The 14,285-nt window shown below is 55.7% G+C and overlaps 1 protein-coding gene across 3 annotated transcripts in view; it reads left to right on the plus strand.

The window, feature by feature from the left end:
* AGAP3 (ArfGAP with GTPase domain, ankyrin repeat and PH domain 3) overlaps nucleotides 1–14,285 on the plus strand; it is a 134,347-nt gene that overhangs the window by 34,898 nt on the left and 85,164 nt on the right. Inside the window, exon 1 of one of the 3 annotated variants that reach the window (XM_057424257.1) lies at nucleotides 3,487–4,342. The exons of the other annotated variants lie outside the window; for them this stretch is intronic. Coding sequence (XP_057280240.1) covers nucleotides 3,502–4,342 — 841 coding nt within the window. The 5' untranslated portion in view covers nucleotides 3,487–3,501. Of the gene's footprint in view, nucleotides 1–3,486; nucleotides 4,343–14,285 lie in introns of those variants that run through there. 3 annotated transcript variants of the gene reach the window in all.

The raw sequence follows: 14,285 nt of genomic DNA on the forward strand, positions 1-14,285 counted from the left end.
CTTTTTGTTAATCTAAGCCAGATGTTCATTGCCATAATATTTGGAACATGAGTGTGACTCATAAAAGTACTGGTAAGAGACTAACTTGCTTCTGTCCCGAGGCACCTGCCCTGGGTCAAGATTGCAAAAGCACAATGTCCCTGTTACATCCCAGCTCTTGGAGCTTGTCTGCTTCCGGAGCTCCGCGTGGCACAGGGGACTCCAGCACCCGCCTTCCCACCAGGCGGTGGAGTTGCAACCTTCCATTTGCATTAGGTACGCACACAGCACCAGTCAAACCTGGTATAGTCATAAACTGCCTAAGAGATGCTTAAAGGTGTGTGGGGCATATTTCAGTGGTGGCTGTTTTTAAACACTGGTGGCAGTTTTTAAACACTGGTGGTTTCTGGTTTCCTGGTCTCATTCTCAGAAGAGTTCCTCCATCAATCACTGTTTCAGCCATACTGGTTGAAGAGGCAGCCGAAGCTCATGTGCTGTTGATACCTGGTGGGGTTTGAGACCTTTTTTTGGTGTAAGCACCCTCCCTGCAGTCTTCTGCCCCCACATGTTGTATCTGAGGTTCTGTTTCATTCTATTTTATGTCTTTTGTTCTTTCTGTAGGAATAATGCCAAAGGGATCAAATCAATGTATGTAGCATGTGGAAACCTTTGCCTCGTAATAGGCTAATTAGATAAAAGTACCATTATGTTGTTACTGTAGTAAAGACCAATATCTTCTTGGGATGTAGCCATATGGATGTTGTACGTGTATTTCTTCTGAGTGCTGCTGGAGGTCCCAGCTGAGTATTGTGCCCGTGTTCTGGCACTGCATTTAGAAAAAGGTAGTAGACAAAGTGTAGAGGATTGAAGGGAATGCATTAAAAACACTAATAGCTTTTAAAATGCAATCCTCAGTGGGACAGGGAAGGAGACATTGAGAATTGTAGGGAACGCTGTCTGTTTCCCAGTATGTTTGAGGCTGTGGGGAAGAATGAAGCCTGCTCTCCTGCACAGCTTGTGCGGTTACTGCAGAAGTAATTGTCATTGTGTGCAGGCAAGGGGATCCGGACAGGACTGTGGGAGGAGGAGTGCGAGCAGTGAGGATGGTGCAGTGCTGCAGTTGGCTCAGGGAGGCTGTGAAGGACAGGTCAGACAGACGCCTGTCAGGGTGATCCACGTGTCTCGTCCTGCCTTGGTAGCGGAGTGTGTGGTACATCGTCTCTTCCAGGAGATATTCCTGTGATTCGGTGATATCGAAAGCCCAGAACTTGCCAGAATGTTTAAAAAAGATGAGATTCACATAGAAGGTGTACCATCTGGCATTGTCAGAGGAAAAGTTAAACCCAGGATCTTGGGAAGGGATGAATATAGATGGTCCCACTTCATTACAGCAGCAACTTCCAATCCCTGGGAGCATGGATCTGTGCAAAGCTTGGATGGGAAGGAGCTTGTGAGGTTACTGGTCTGGTTCCCAGCCCACGGGCTGGTTACCTGTGTCTGGAGCGCTCCTGACAGACGTCTGTGCGATCGGTTCTGACATCTCCGGTGGCAGAGACACCGTGGTCTCCGCAGCCAGGCTCATCTGGTGCTCGGTGCTCTTTGGAAGACATTCCCTCATAATTGCTTTCTGCAGAATTCCTTGCTCCTCTGCAGTGCGGCTGCTCCTGGGAGACAGGACAGCAGATGATGTGGATGAGGGTCGGATCCAGTCTGGCAGCTCGTGTGTTCCTGTGACCCTGGCACAGATGGCAGAGCTATGGCTTTGGCGGGTTGTCAAGCGCCTTCTGCTCACATTCAGACACTGGTGCCCGTTGGCTTGGGAGGGAGGGGAACTGGATGCGCCCATCTACTGCCCAAGAAGCACTGACAGAGCGTGGGGACAGGCACCTGTGAGCTGCTCCTCGGAGTGGGCAGCTGCTCCGTGTGCCCAGTACTTTGTGGCTGCGAGGGTGTACAGGTTTTACTGTCTGGAAGGTGGCAGCGAGTCCAGGGAAGAGAAGGACCTCTAGCCAGGGAGGAGGCTGCTGCGTGATGGCTCTGCTTATGCCACAGGGTGATGGTGGAAGGGGAGGCGATAGTGGAACCTGTGTGCTTAGGGGAGGATGGAGGAGAGAGAGGATGGGGCTTGGCTGAGGTGTTGGCTGTGCCGTGGGAAGAGGGGGAAAGGCTGAACCTGGTGGTGCCTCGTGTTGAGGTGAGATTTAGCCGTGGGCAATGACTGGGCCTGGGTGCGTCCGCAGAGAACTGGAGGAGATGGGGTGTTGCTCAAGGAAATGGTGGGGACATACTGTGAAGGAGGATGAGGGATTGAAGAGAGGGCAAGTCCAAAAAGATGGTGGGATTCTGGAAGAGTCAAGGTAGTAAAGACTGGATAAGGAGAGAGAAAATGAGGTGCTGGTATAAAGACATTCCTGGAGAGGCCTTGAGAGGCAGAAGGCTGGTTTAGCAGGCAGGGCTTTCATAAAGATAAAAGTAATGTGAAAAATAAATCAAGGGAGAGTCAAGCATCTTTTTTATCCCCTCTCCAGAGGGATCGCAGAGGGGGAGGGAGAAAAGCCAGGGAAAGGTAAAGTGCAATGGGAAAAGAGAGGAGGAGGCCCCATGTGGACTGCTGCAGGCAGCAACGGCTGGGGAGGAGATAGAGCGGGTGCTGCAGTGGGGGGCTCTGGAAGAAGCGGCCTGGAAGGAGGACCAGAGCTGAGCCATGGAGGGTGTGATCGAGGAAGAGGCTTTGCTCTGGAGCCAGCCAGGGGCCGAGCTCCGCCCGAGGTGGTTCCGCTGCTGCCGGGGACGGGGCCGCCCGGGTTGTGCGTGTGAGTGAGTCTCGGTGCCGGCGCCGCGGGGACCCGGCGCTGCCCCCCGGAGCCGCGGGAGAGCGACCGGCGATAGCGGCGAGCTGTAGCGCCGCGCCCCCTGGCGGACATTGCCAGCCCTGCACCGCGACGGCGGGGAGTCGCTCCTGGGTCAGACCTGACCCTGACCGTTACCGGCCCCGCCGGGCGGTGCGGGCGGCCAAGGGCATCTCTGCCCGGCGCTCGGAGCTGCCTTTACAGGGTCCGGGCCTGGCGGCGAGCACCGCGGCGTGGAGGGTGCGGGCCGGCCGGGAAGCGCCGCCGCTCCCCGTTGCAAAGCGCAGGCTGCTGCTGCGAGCACCGAGCGGCCAGGCAGTGACAGGGCCCTGCCCCGGGGCTGCAGCAGAGTCACCACCCGGTACCGGCACCGGGTGAAGGGCAGCGCCAGCTCGCCCGGGGCTCGGTGCCCGCGGCTGCGAGGGGAGGGCGAGGCCGGGCGCGGCGGCCCCGGCCCCATCCCCATCTGCGGCCCCGTTCCGGGGCGGGCCCAGCCCCGCGCTGGCGGCGCGCCGGAGCGCGGCCCGGGCATGCCGGCGCGGCGTGGGAGCCGGCAGGCAGCGGGCGGCGTACGGGGTCCCGCTGCGCCGCCTCCCCGGGGCCGGCCGCCCGCACCGGCAGCGGCCCAGAGCGGCGGGGGGCCCGGGGCCATGGGGCAGCCCCACAGCTGACGATGGCGGAGGGCTGGCGCTGGAGCGAGGCGGGCCGGGGCCCCTCGCGGCCGAGCCCCCGCCGCGCCGTCAGCGTCTGCGAGTCCCTGGACCTGCAGGGCGTCCCCGCCGTGCAGGCCGCCCTCAAAGCCGCCCAGCAGCAGCGGCGGCGGCCCAAGAGCTTCTGCGCGGCGGGGAACGGGCTGGCGGCCGGGGCCCTGCTGCCCCCGCCGCCCCCCGCCAGGGCCCGCGGCAGCCTTTTGGACTTCTTCAGGCTGCGCTCGCCCCGCAAGCCCGACCCGGCGGGAGAGTGTGAGGGCGAGGGCACAGCGTCCCTGCTCGACGGCGCCGACGGGGTGCAGCGCCCGCGCCCCAGCAGCATGACTTTCCTGCCCTCGGCCCGGCAGCCGCACACCGCCGAGAGCCCTGGCTTCCTCCGTGGGGGCTCCCTGTGGGGTAGCCGCCGATGGAATCTCTTTGGGGGCAGCGGCTGGAGCAGCCCCGGCCCCAGGAAGAACTTCAGCTCCCTGCGCAAAAGCTTCAGCTTCCGTCTGCGACGGGGCCACGAGCTGCGGAGGTCGGAGTCAGGGGGGCTCCTGCGCCCTGCGCGTCTCCGCACCAAGAGCGAGGGGGACGCCAGCTCCCTGCACACCTGCCCCAGCAAGCGGGACCTGCTCTATCCAGAGCTGGCCAGGGTCGGGGGCAGGCTGCACACCGACCCCGGGCAGCCCGGTGGACTCTGGAAACTCCTCACTAGCCGCTTCCGAAGGCGAGAGCGTGGCGGCACCAGCAGCGTGTGCCCCAATAACCCCCACGGTGGTGCCGAGCCTGTCCTCCTGGGCAGTGGTCCGCTGCGAGCACTGGGTAAGTGAGCACAGGAGTGGTTCTGGCCTGGCGAGAGCCCCCCTGCGCCTGTGGGGATGTGTGGCTGTGGCCTGTTCCAGCTCGCTGGGGTTCGCGCTTAACAAAGCTTGGCTGTAGCAAGGTAGCATGAGCGTTCATGGGGTTATTTCCATGCTCCAGTAGCCGTGGGCACCACCACTGTTGTTGGTGCTGAAGGAGCTGCAGCATGGCTAGCTGGAGGTGATCAGTTATAGAATGGTTTGAGTTGGAAGAGACCTTAAAGCCCATCCAGTTCCAACCCCCTGCCACAGGCAGGGACGCCTTCCACTAGACCAGGTTGCTCCAAGCCCTGTTCAGCCTGCCCTTTAACACTGCCAGGGATGGGGCAGCCACAGCTTCTCTGAGTGTCTGGATTCTCTTGCTGGTTGGACACCTGGGAGCTGAGCACACGTGTCCCAGGTTTTTTTTGCCCCTGTGGTATACCAGCAAAGGCAGGGAGAGCTGAGCTGTGTGCTGCATCCCTGGGGGAGCAGAAGGAACTGAAGCTGCTTGGGAGGGGTGGAGGGGTCCTGTTAGTGGGCTCCAGAGCAAGGGTTGAACTGTTTGGGAGATTGCCAGAGTGGAGGTGCGGAGCAGCAAGGGTGGGTTTTGTGGAGCACAGGAATGTGCCTGCACCTCCCTCATGTAAGCAGCTCCCTGGTACCAGGCTCTGTCAGGTCGATAGTGCTGCCGGGGTCTGCCTTGAGGCCAATTGGAGGTGAGGAGTGTGCGTTCGGGATCATGGTGGTGCTCGACTGGGTGTCCGCCAACGTGATAGGGACTGGCAGTTGAAGCGGCTGTCAGGTCCTTGGGCAGGGTCTGGAGGGCGAGAACAGCATCCATAGGCTTTGAAGGTCTTGAGCACTGGTCTGCACACATGGCTCTGGGGCTGGGCTGGCTGGGACCTGCTGCACTCAGGGAGGCAGAGCAGCAGCTTTCAGGCCCTTGCGAGCCTCTTCAGGTTTCCATCACTCTGCTCTGGAGCCCAGGCGTTCTGGAGGCAGCTCCCTGGCTTGGCTCATGTGCCAGAGGGGCAGATGGGGCTGGTAGGCTCCCCAGGGAATCCACATGCTCCCCAGGCAGCGGCTGCTGGAGCAGCTTTGTGCCCAGGATGTTGTCCAGGATGGCTGGGCTCCAAGGACCAGTGGAGGAGCAGCACTGCTGGCAGCCTGAGCCTTGCTGCCACACAGGGAGCTCAGAGGGCTTGTTCCTGCCAGCTCCCGTCATCCCCAGGGCTCGCTGTGTTCTGGGGAAAGACCTGGAGGCTCTGGGTGGGTGGCCGAGGCTGCCTTCGAGGCAAAGGGACAGGGTCCTGCTGCTGCCGTGTGCTCCTCCCGGGGGGCCTGCTGCTGGCTGGGGTGCCCGGGGCTGGGTGCTGGGTGCTGGGTGGGTGGCGGGAGGTTCCCAGGCGGGGGGAGGCTGCGCTCATGGCTGGGGAATGTGGGTGTATCCGGGCAGGGAGGGCCGGGCCCTGCCTGTGCGGCAGGGGGCCTGTTCCTGCTTGCCAGTGGCTTCCAGCAGGAGCTGCGCCAGCAGCAGCAGCAGGCCAGGCGGCCGCGTTCCCAGGGGAGTAGCTGAGGTTGAGGGCTTGTGGTGGTTTCCTTGCCCCTCACCTCGCTGCTCTCTGCAGCTACCTGAAAGGAGGTTGGAGCTAGGAGGTGGCTGGTCTCTTCTCCCAAGAACAAGAGGAAGAGGCCTCAAGATGCTCCAGAGGATATTGGGGAAAAATAGATAGTCAGGCACTGGAACAAGCTGCCCAGGGCAGTAGTGGAATTGCCATCCCTGGAAGTGTTCACAACTATGTAGATGAGGCCCTCGGTGACATGGATCAGTGCTGGACTTGGCAGTCCTGAGCTAACGGTTGGACTTGGTGATCTTTAAAGGTCTTTTCCAACCCAGCTGATTCTGTGATTCGATGATCTGCTGGGGAGCCTTCTGAGGCTTCGCTGAGGAGCAATGGAGGGGGCTTGGAGCCAGCTAGAGATTGCTGCTTGCCAGGGTGGTTAGCATTTGCCACCGTGGCTCATATTGGAGGCCCAAGCTTGGGGATGGCCTCTCTGACCTGCTTCAGGGTCTGTGGCTCATTGTGGCTGACCAGGCCCTGCTTGCTGGAGGTGCCAAGTTCATGCTTTGGTTTGGTCTTACTTCAGAGCGCTGCTTTGCCATTGCCTGCCTGGTACCCAGTGCAGGCAATACAGGCTTCTGTACACAGCCAGTGTCCTCCTGGGCTCAACAAGATGTGAAGAAGGAGCAGGGAAGTTTGCAGAGCAAAGCTGCTGTTGCTTGTCCCACCTTATGTGCAGTTTCCCTTTGTCTCTTTGCTCAGCATGTTGGTCCATGAGCTCTGGCTCGCTCCAGTGGGAGCTGTGAGCCTCTAAAGCCAGGACGTCGTAGACTGGAGGCGCACACCCTTAATGCTGCTCCAACATGGGCTTGCTGGAAGAGGGAGCTCAAGGAGATCTCTGCCCCATTCCTGTTTCGGGTTGGCAGGCCAGGAGTGTTTTAACACCTTCTCGAAGTTTCAAAAGCTTTGATGCTCTCTGTGCTATTGCTGCCCACCTTAGCCCTAGGAGAGCTGCTGATAGAGTCCCAACATGCCCTCCTGAGGGGTGCAGCTGCAGTTGTGGTTATCAGCTCTTTGGAAAAGCTGGATGTATGAGTCCAGGCAGAGATCCAAGCCAGCACTGCTACCCTGTTTCCAGAACCTGGAGGTTTTGTTCATAGCAAGCTGAGATACCCATCCAGCCCTGCACACTGCTGTGTAGATATACCCAAGGACTAAAAAGCCCATCCCCACCAGAGAGCCAGGAGGATGGTCCCCATCCTTGTGCATAGAGGGACCATGCAATGAGTGCAGCATCTCTGACAGTTCTGGAAGTCCTTCTTACAACCACATTCCCCTCTCCCAGGAAAGGTGCTTTCTAAAGGTGGTTTAAGGTAACTACATTTACGCTGGTGTAAGCCATGTTCATTCACTGTGGTGGTGGGTTTCAGCTGGAACTCTGCACAGGGAGGGCTGATCATGGGAGCACAGAGTTCGTTAGCCAAAAAAGACTTAAAAGAGCTGGTCTTTGTGCGGCAGGATGGCGGCTAACAAGGGGTGTTAATACACCAAGGGAAGGCAAAGAGCCCGGTGGACTTAGAGAACAAAGTCAAACCAGACTCTGGCCAGTTTGGACTGATGACAAATAACCATCATTGGTGGTTCAAAGGAACATTTCTAGGTATCAAGGTATCAGTTGGTGCAGTTCTAAGATGCCTTCTGATGGGCACAGGCTTGGAAAAACTGAGCTGGTTTGGGACTGGAGTTTTCCCTGTGCATAGAGGGACCATACAATGGGTGCAGCATCTCCGACAGCTCAGAAAGTGTTTCTCACAATCGCATTCCACTCTCCCAAGAAAGATGCCCTGCTTTCCAAGGTGGTTTAAGGTAACTGCCTTTACTCTGGTGTTTAGCCACACAGGGCACTGATGTATAGGGCATGTGTGAGAGAAGACTACTGGGAGACGAGGGGTGTGTTTTTACATTAATAAGGTGAAGTTTGCATAGTGAACTGAGTGGATAATGATATGCATCATCTCTTGTTGGTACCTGCCTCAGCATAGCTGGGAGCATTGGTGAGAAGCAGAGATGCCATGATGGGTTTAGAGACCATGCCTTGAATGCTGAATCCAGTCTGGTGTCCACGCTTCAGAAAAACTTGAGAAGTCTGGCAGGTATCAAGGAAGGAGTTTTTGGGACACTGATCTGAACGGTCTGATACTCAGGATGAGATCTGAGGTGTGTGCAGTGGCTGCAGAGGTGTTCTGATTACAGTCTACAAGCATCTGTAGGAAGAGGGAGCTTCAAAAACCAGCACCTTTTTCATCTTAACCTGCTTTTGCTTGTGAGGTTGAACAGCTGGAGCTGAGGTCGAACAAATTTGGAACAGGTTTTTACTGGTGAGGAAGGTCCCCACAGAGCACTGGTGTGGGGCAGGTGATGGGTTATGTCTTTCACATCACCAGCTGTACTAGGTTGTCCCTTTCAGCAGACTCTGGTCAGCCATCAGAGCAGAATTCAGTACAGTTCTTCGGTCTGTGTGTATTCAGATGTGGATTGGGAAGTAGTAGGTGCTAGAGGCTTAATATATGGCTAAAATCTGTGCCCTGCACTGCATACGTAGTCTGACGGCACCAGCTGCTGCCGCTTGTGTTCTAAGGAGTAAGAGTGGCAGTTTGTGATTGCTGGAGGATCTGTTTTCCCAGAGATCCTCTGGGAAAGATCCTCTCCTTCCACTGCTGCAAAGCACTTAGAGATCTGGTGAGGTAATCCTTGCTAAGGCCATGTCCTACACAGGGTGTCCACATTGGGTAATCCTGTGACGGGAATGCTAGCCTTGCCATGTTGGTCCATGACCTGGAGAAATCTCTCTTCCTGCCAGCATTGCCAGGGTTGAAGGTTTATCGAGCCTGGCCAGGAAGAGGTGGCTCTGCCCAGGCATGTCGCACTCTGCTGCCCTTTTATCTGCATGTGCGGGCAGATGGGTACTTTGGAACGTGGTCTCTGTGTGTGCCGCTCTGTATGCTCAGCCTCTGACCTGGTTTCAAGGCTGCTTTTACTGTCAAGGGTTTCAGGGTCCAAGTCAGTTCCGCAGTGGCTTGGATAATGAGTCGGTTAATTATTAGTTGCTGTGTGTGGAGACCAAATGTGTCTGGCACTAGCGCTTCTGAAGCGTAAGGTAGATGAACCTGCTATGCTTCATCCTATGAAGGGAGCAGCCTGGGTGAGCAGTCAGTTTTGCCCAGCCAGCCCCTTCCTGCTCCCAGCTTTGCAGCAGCACATGGATACAGGCAGCAGCGGGACCATGCTGTTGGTAGAGGTGAAGGGGCCTGTTGTATCCAGCCTCTGAGATGGAGGGTTCTGGTCTTGCTTCCTGTGTGTGATACTGCCCATCCCACAACTGTGGTCTGGTCTGAGGGCACTGAAGGTGTCCAGGATGAGTGGCTGACCGAGGGACATCAGCTATGTAGGGTGTCTGCTTAATGTCCATACCCTCTTTATGTCCGTATCTGCTGCTCTTCACAGTGGGGACTCTATGCACTGTAACTTCCAAACTTCCATATGGGTTGCCACCTTCTGCATGAAAATCTCCATGAGCAGAAGCTTTTGGGCAGTGACAAACTTGGCCTGAGTCTTTGTTTTCCAGGACAGGTCAGACTGTGGTTGTGTCTTGGAGCCAAGGCCCCTGTTTGCCTGGGCTAAGGCTCTTGGTGTGCAGGTGGTGCTGTGAGTCCACTGCTTCTGCTTTCAAGATCAGATGCGCCTGGGGAAGATGTTCAACCACAGCACTCATGGTCTGGTTTCTTCTGTATTACTAAATAACAAAGAGAAGAGGGAGGAAGTGACTGGGGGTGTGTTTTAATGTGAAAAAACAGTGATGCAGCCAGTCAAGCAGAGAAGCTGGTCAAGTGTATTGCTACTCCCCGGTGCCTACGTGAGCCCTAATGATGAGGGAGTTCATTAAGGTGTTACTTCAGCTGGAGGCAATTTCTGCTAAACAAACTCGTACCAAAGCTCCAGCACTGCTGATGCCTGGATTTCAGTTAGTTCATTAGATCAGGACAGGTCACTGGTGGCTTGATACGTGCTTCTGAGTGGTCGATGTTCCTCCCTAGGAGAAGATGGGGATCTAGTGCCTCTTCCAGTGGGGAACGGTGCCTGAATGGCTGCTGTCGCCCCCTGCACTGCTTGTGCAGTGGTGGGGAGGGGAAAGGTATTGTTGGAGGGGGGATTCTCACACCCAAATCAATCTCCTGCAGGTGTGTACTTGGACCTCCCTTGCACTGGTCTGGCACAGACACTCAGAGTGTACAGTATTGCACTAACAGGATTTGCACTTATGAGGTGCAGGAAATTGCCTTATGCTGCATTTTGGTAGCAAAGGATCAGCGCCTGGGGTGGATGAGCTGACATCAGCGAGTTGTGTCAGCACTTTTCAGCAGCCAGGTACTTGGCCTGTGGCTGTTTTGAGTGGTTGAGAAACTGCTCTCGAGGTGCCTTCCTGACAGCTCTGTGGGTGTCACCCGCACACGGCTGCTGTGCTCGCTCCTGCAAGAAGCTGCTGGTGGAGGAGGAGAGCAAGTGCAGGGAAATGGCTGTGGGGAGGGCTCTGTGCTGGGCGATGAGCTGAAAATCAAGTGATGGAGCCACGTATGCATCCTTGCAGGCTGCGGGGCTTCAGGTGATGTGGGAGCTGACGGATGAGTTATGTTGGGGCCTGTGAATGGGCGCATCGGGGCTAGGTGTGGGTCACCCATGCGTCAGTGTGGCGTGCATGGGCATCACCCTTCCGTGAGGAGAGAGGGGTGGTCGGCTTGTTTTGGGGGCAGAGCAGGGGAATGTAAAATGCACCGAGGTCCAGTAACAGTGACAGACTTGAAAGACTGTTGTGGCAAGAACCCCAGGCTGACATGTGAAAGTGGGTTGTGCGCCAGATCCTCAGGCCTTCCTGGGCTAGCTGGTGGTCTTGAGTACCTTGTGGGAATGGTGTAAGTCAAGGATTTGTGATTAGTAGTGGTGGTCCTGCAGGTGCAGTAGAAACTTCTGTGAGTTCTGGAGCCTGCTGTTTGGGGAAGGAGGAGATGCTACAGGCTGCTGGTTGCTGCAGGTAAAGGCATTTTTCCTGCTTTTGACTACCATAGCTAAGCTTCTCCCCATGGTCTTCAGGGAGTGCTCTGGAAGCAGCCACAGAGGGAACTGAGATCTGTTCTCAGTAACTTTTCCAGGTGATTGTGAAGGGATCTTGTGACTGTCTTCAGTTCAAGGCCACTTCTACCTTGGTCTCTGTTCCTTTGGTAACACAGTCTGTAAGCTTTTGCTTTTACCCTCCTGGGTACTGGAATAAGAGTGGGCTCACCCGTACCTCTGTGAGCATTTACACTGGGGTATCTCGATCCTGAAATGCTTTGGATAGAACACCTTATCGTTACAGCTGGCTCTGCTGGGTGGTCTGGGCAGGATCAATCACTGGGGCGTTGTGGGACCTTCCACTGCAGCTGGCTGCCTTCCTCCTATTGCAGGTGAGATGCTTTGCACAGCCACATGTGCAGCAGATGGTGTCCTCTTCTGCTAAACAGGAGATACTGGTGGACAGCAGAGAGAGTGCAAGGTGCACAACAGCTTCTGTACAAGGAGTGATCCAAGAGCTGGTACTCCACAGTGTGGAGAGGAGGGGTTGTGGTGAAAGATGGGGGTGCTGGTCAGGCTGGCTAGGTGTGTTTTGTTAGCTTACCACCTCTGGTACTGCAGCTGGGGCATCCAGTGAAGTCAAACCTGAAACAGAAGAAAGTAGGTTTTCAAGGAATGGGTATTTGTATTGCTGAAACTCCTTGATAGAGACATGTGGAACTGAAATTTTGTATGGTTTTAAAAGGAGCCAGAACAATTACTCAAAGGAGAGATTTTTGTGGTTTACCAAATAGATAAACCACAGGAGATCCTTGAGCTGAAGAAGCCAGCAGCCACAAACATGTGGGGTCAGTGTCATGTACTCTCACCCTTGTTCCTGCTCTTCCTGGGCTCCCATGTGCCCACTGATGCTGGACATGGCTGGATGGACCTCAGCCTGAATACAGATGGCCATTCTCAAGTAGTGATGTTGGGCAGCCTCCTGCCCTCAGCAGAAGCTGCTGCTGGGGCAAAGCAGCCCCTGCCACCCCCAGGGAGGGTAAGCAGCCCTTGGTAAGCAGCCTTTGGTAGGGATCTGGGGACACACAGAGGACACCAGGGCAGTGTGGTTGAGTCAGCAGGTACCAGTGTATCCTCCCTGCTGCAGCTTGGGACAGGCATTAACGGTGACCATGAGAGCATCACTGCCGGTGCCTCCATCCCACTCCTTCCCACCAGTGGGGCTGTCACTTGGGTGCAGGGACTTGCGGTGGTGGGAGTTCGGGTTGCACCATGCAGAGAGGTGCCAGTGCCCTGACGCGTGCTGCTGAGTAGAGATGATGTGGATGCAGCTCAGCACATTGGGACCTGTGGACTGATGGTGCCATGCACAGGCTGGGACACATCAGGTTGATCACGAGGGCTGGCTGGTGGCCTGGGCTGGAATTGGGTGTTGGCACACGTCAGGAGCTGACTGACAAGCAGAGGTGTGCAGGTTGTACGTTGGTGTTTCGCGTTAAGCATGCTAATGGTAGTTACTAATTTGATGTGTTGTATGGCTGAATGTTAGTTCAGTTGGCATTGTGGTGCTGTTAGGTGTTTGTGTTAAGGTTTACTCAGAGGCCTTCGCAGCAAGTCAGAAATCTAACTGTTGCTAATCTGGAGCTTGGTTAAAACCCAATGATGTTAGAATAATTAGCACAGGAGGCAGCTATGGAAAATCTGGAGGCTTTCTCTGTGCTGAGCATCTGAGAACAGAAAGAGAACAGCCTGCCATCTCCAGGTCTCTCTCTGCCTGTCTTTTCTTTCTTAAGGCCCAGTCGGCGAGTGCATTTGACTCCTGCTCTGCTCAGAACCCCTTGAAAAACCTGCTTGGTTTTTGCCAGTTTTCTATCATTCGAGAATAATGTGTTTTTAGTGAAACAGTGCCCATATGCTGCCTTGTCTAATCAGGAGGGAGGGAATGCCGGTAAAGGAGAAGGCATGGAAGGTGGTTTAGCCATCTCAGTGGACTGGGAAAAGAACTAAGTGGAGCTGAAGTTGCAAGTGGAGGTGGCAGCTATTTTTAGACCAGGTAATGCAGTTGGAAATACAGGTGTGCTGTTACCTTTTTGAAAGGGCACAAGAACTTACCATTTTCCTCGTAACTTACTGGTTGTTTTAATAAAAACTTTACTTCTGCCTAAAAAAAAGAATGGCTAGGTGAAAGAGACCATGAAGAAACAATTCCTCTAAAGAACCTTCATGATGGTTATGAATAACTTTGTGTTACTGCATCAGACTCTTTATTTGTCTGTAGCTTCTGATAAAGCAGTGTTACTAGGTTAGTGTATGAATGGTAAACTTGAGGTGTGAGCTTCGTGTTCTTACGTCTTGACACAATGGACAGACGTGCTGTGGCCTGTAAGAGCTGACGGCTGCACAAGTGCTGTGCTGAAGGCACAGTGGTGGATCATCTCTTTTTCCCCTCATGCACACTGAGCAGCAGCAGGTCAGCATGCAGATGTGCAGGCAGTCAGGGCAGGGTCTCTGCCAGCCCTCTGGCCACGGTAGTGGGCTTGTCCCCACACAGCTTTGGCCTCTGCATCTCTCACTGGTTTGCTGGGTGAGGTAGGTGGAGATGAGACAATGTGTTAGCTTGGGGAGAGAGGGGGCCGCAGCTGCTATGTGTCCAGCCTGCCCTGGGAGATACAGGAACGTTAACTGGGATGAAGATAGCTGCTGACTGGCACTGGCAGGGCTGAAGAGCCTGCCATTGCCCTCTGATCCTGCCTGTGCCTGGCAGCATCTCCTGCACTGCCATAGTTTCAGGCTGCGGTTCTTGGCACAGCCCCAGATGAAACACCTACTCGGCAGAGACCTGCAGCGCCAGCTCACCCAGCCGGTTTGGGCAGTGCCGGTGGAGGCACAGAGAGCTGGGGTTTACACTATAAGCCCTGGTGGAGTCGGGGCTGCCAGGGGCAGCTTGAAGGAGCTGTGGAGTGGCCACTGCAGGGACGGGGCAGCAGGGCAGGTCTAGGGCCATCCTTCACTCAGGCTTGGTGTCCCACTGCGGCCTTGGGTGACATCTGAGCAGCAGTAGCACCAAGGCTGTCATGTTTAATCATAGAATCATGAATGGTTTGTCTTGGAAGGGACCTTAAGGCTCATCCAGTTCCAACCCCCTGCCACAGGCAGGGACACCTTCCACTAGACCAGGTTGCTCCAAGCCCCATCCAAGCTGGCCTTGAACGCTGCCAGGGATGGGGCAGCCACAGCTTCTCTGGGCAGCCTGTG

This window comes from Pezoporus wallicus, unplaced genomic scaffold (genome assembly GCF_028554395.1).
Source record: "Pezoporus wallicus isolate ANWC-B61680 ecotype Strahan unplaced genomic scaffold, APGP_CSIRO_Pwel_v1 contig_5485, whole genome shotgun sequence".
Lineage (NCBI taxonomy): Eukaryota > Metazoa > Chordata > Aves > Psittaciformes > Psittacidae > Pezoporus > Pezoporus wallicus.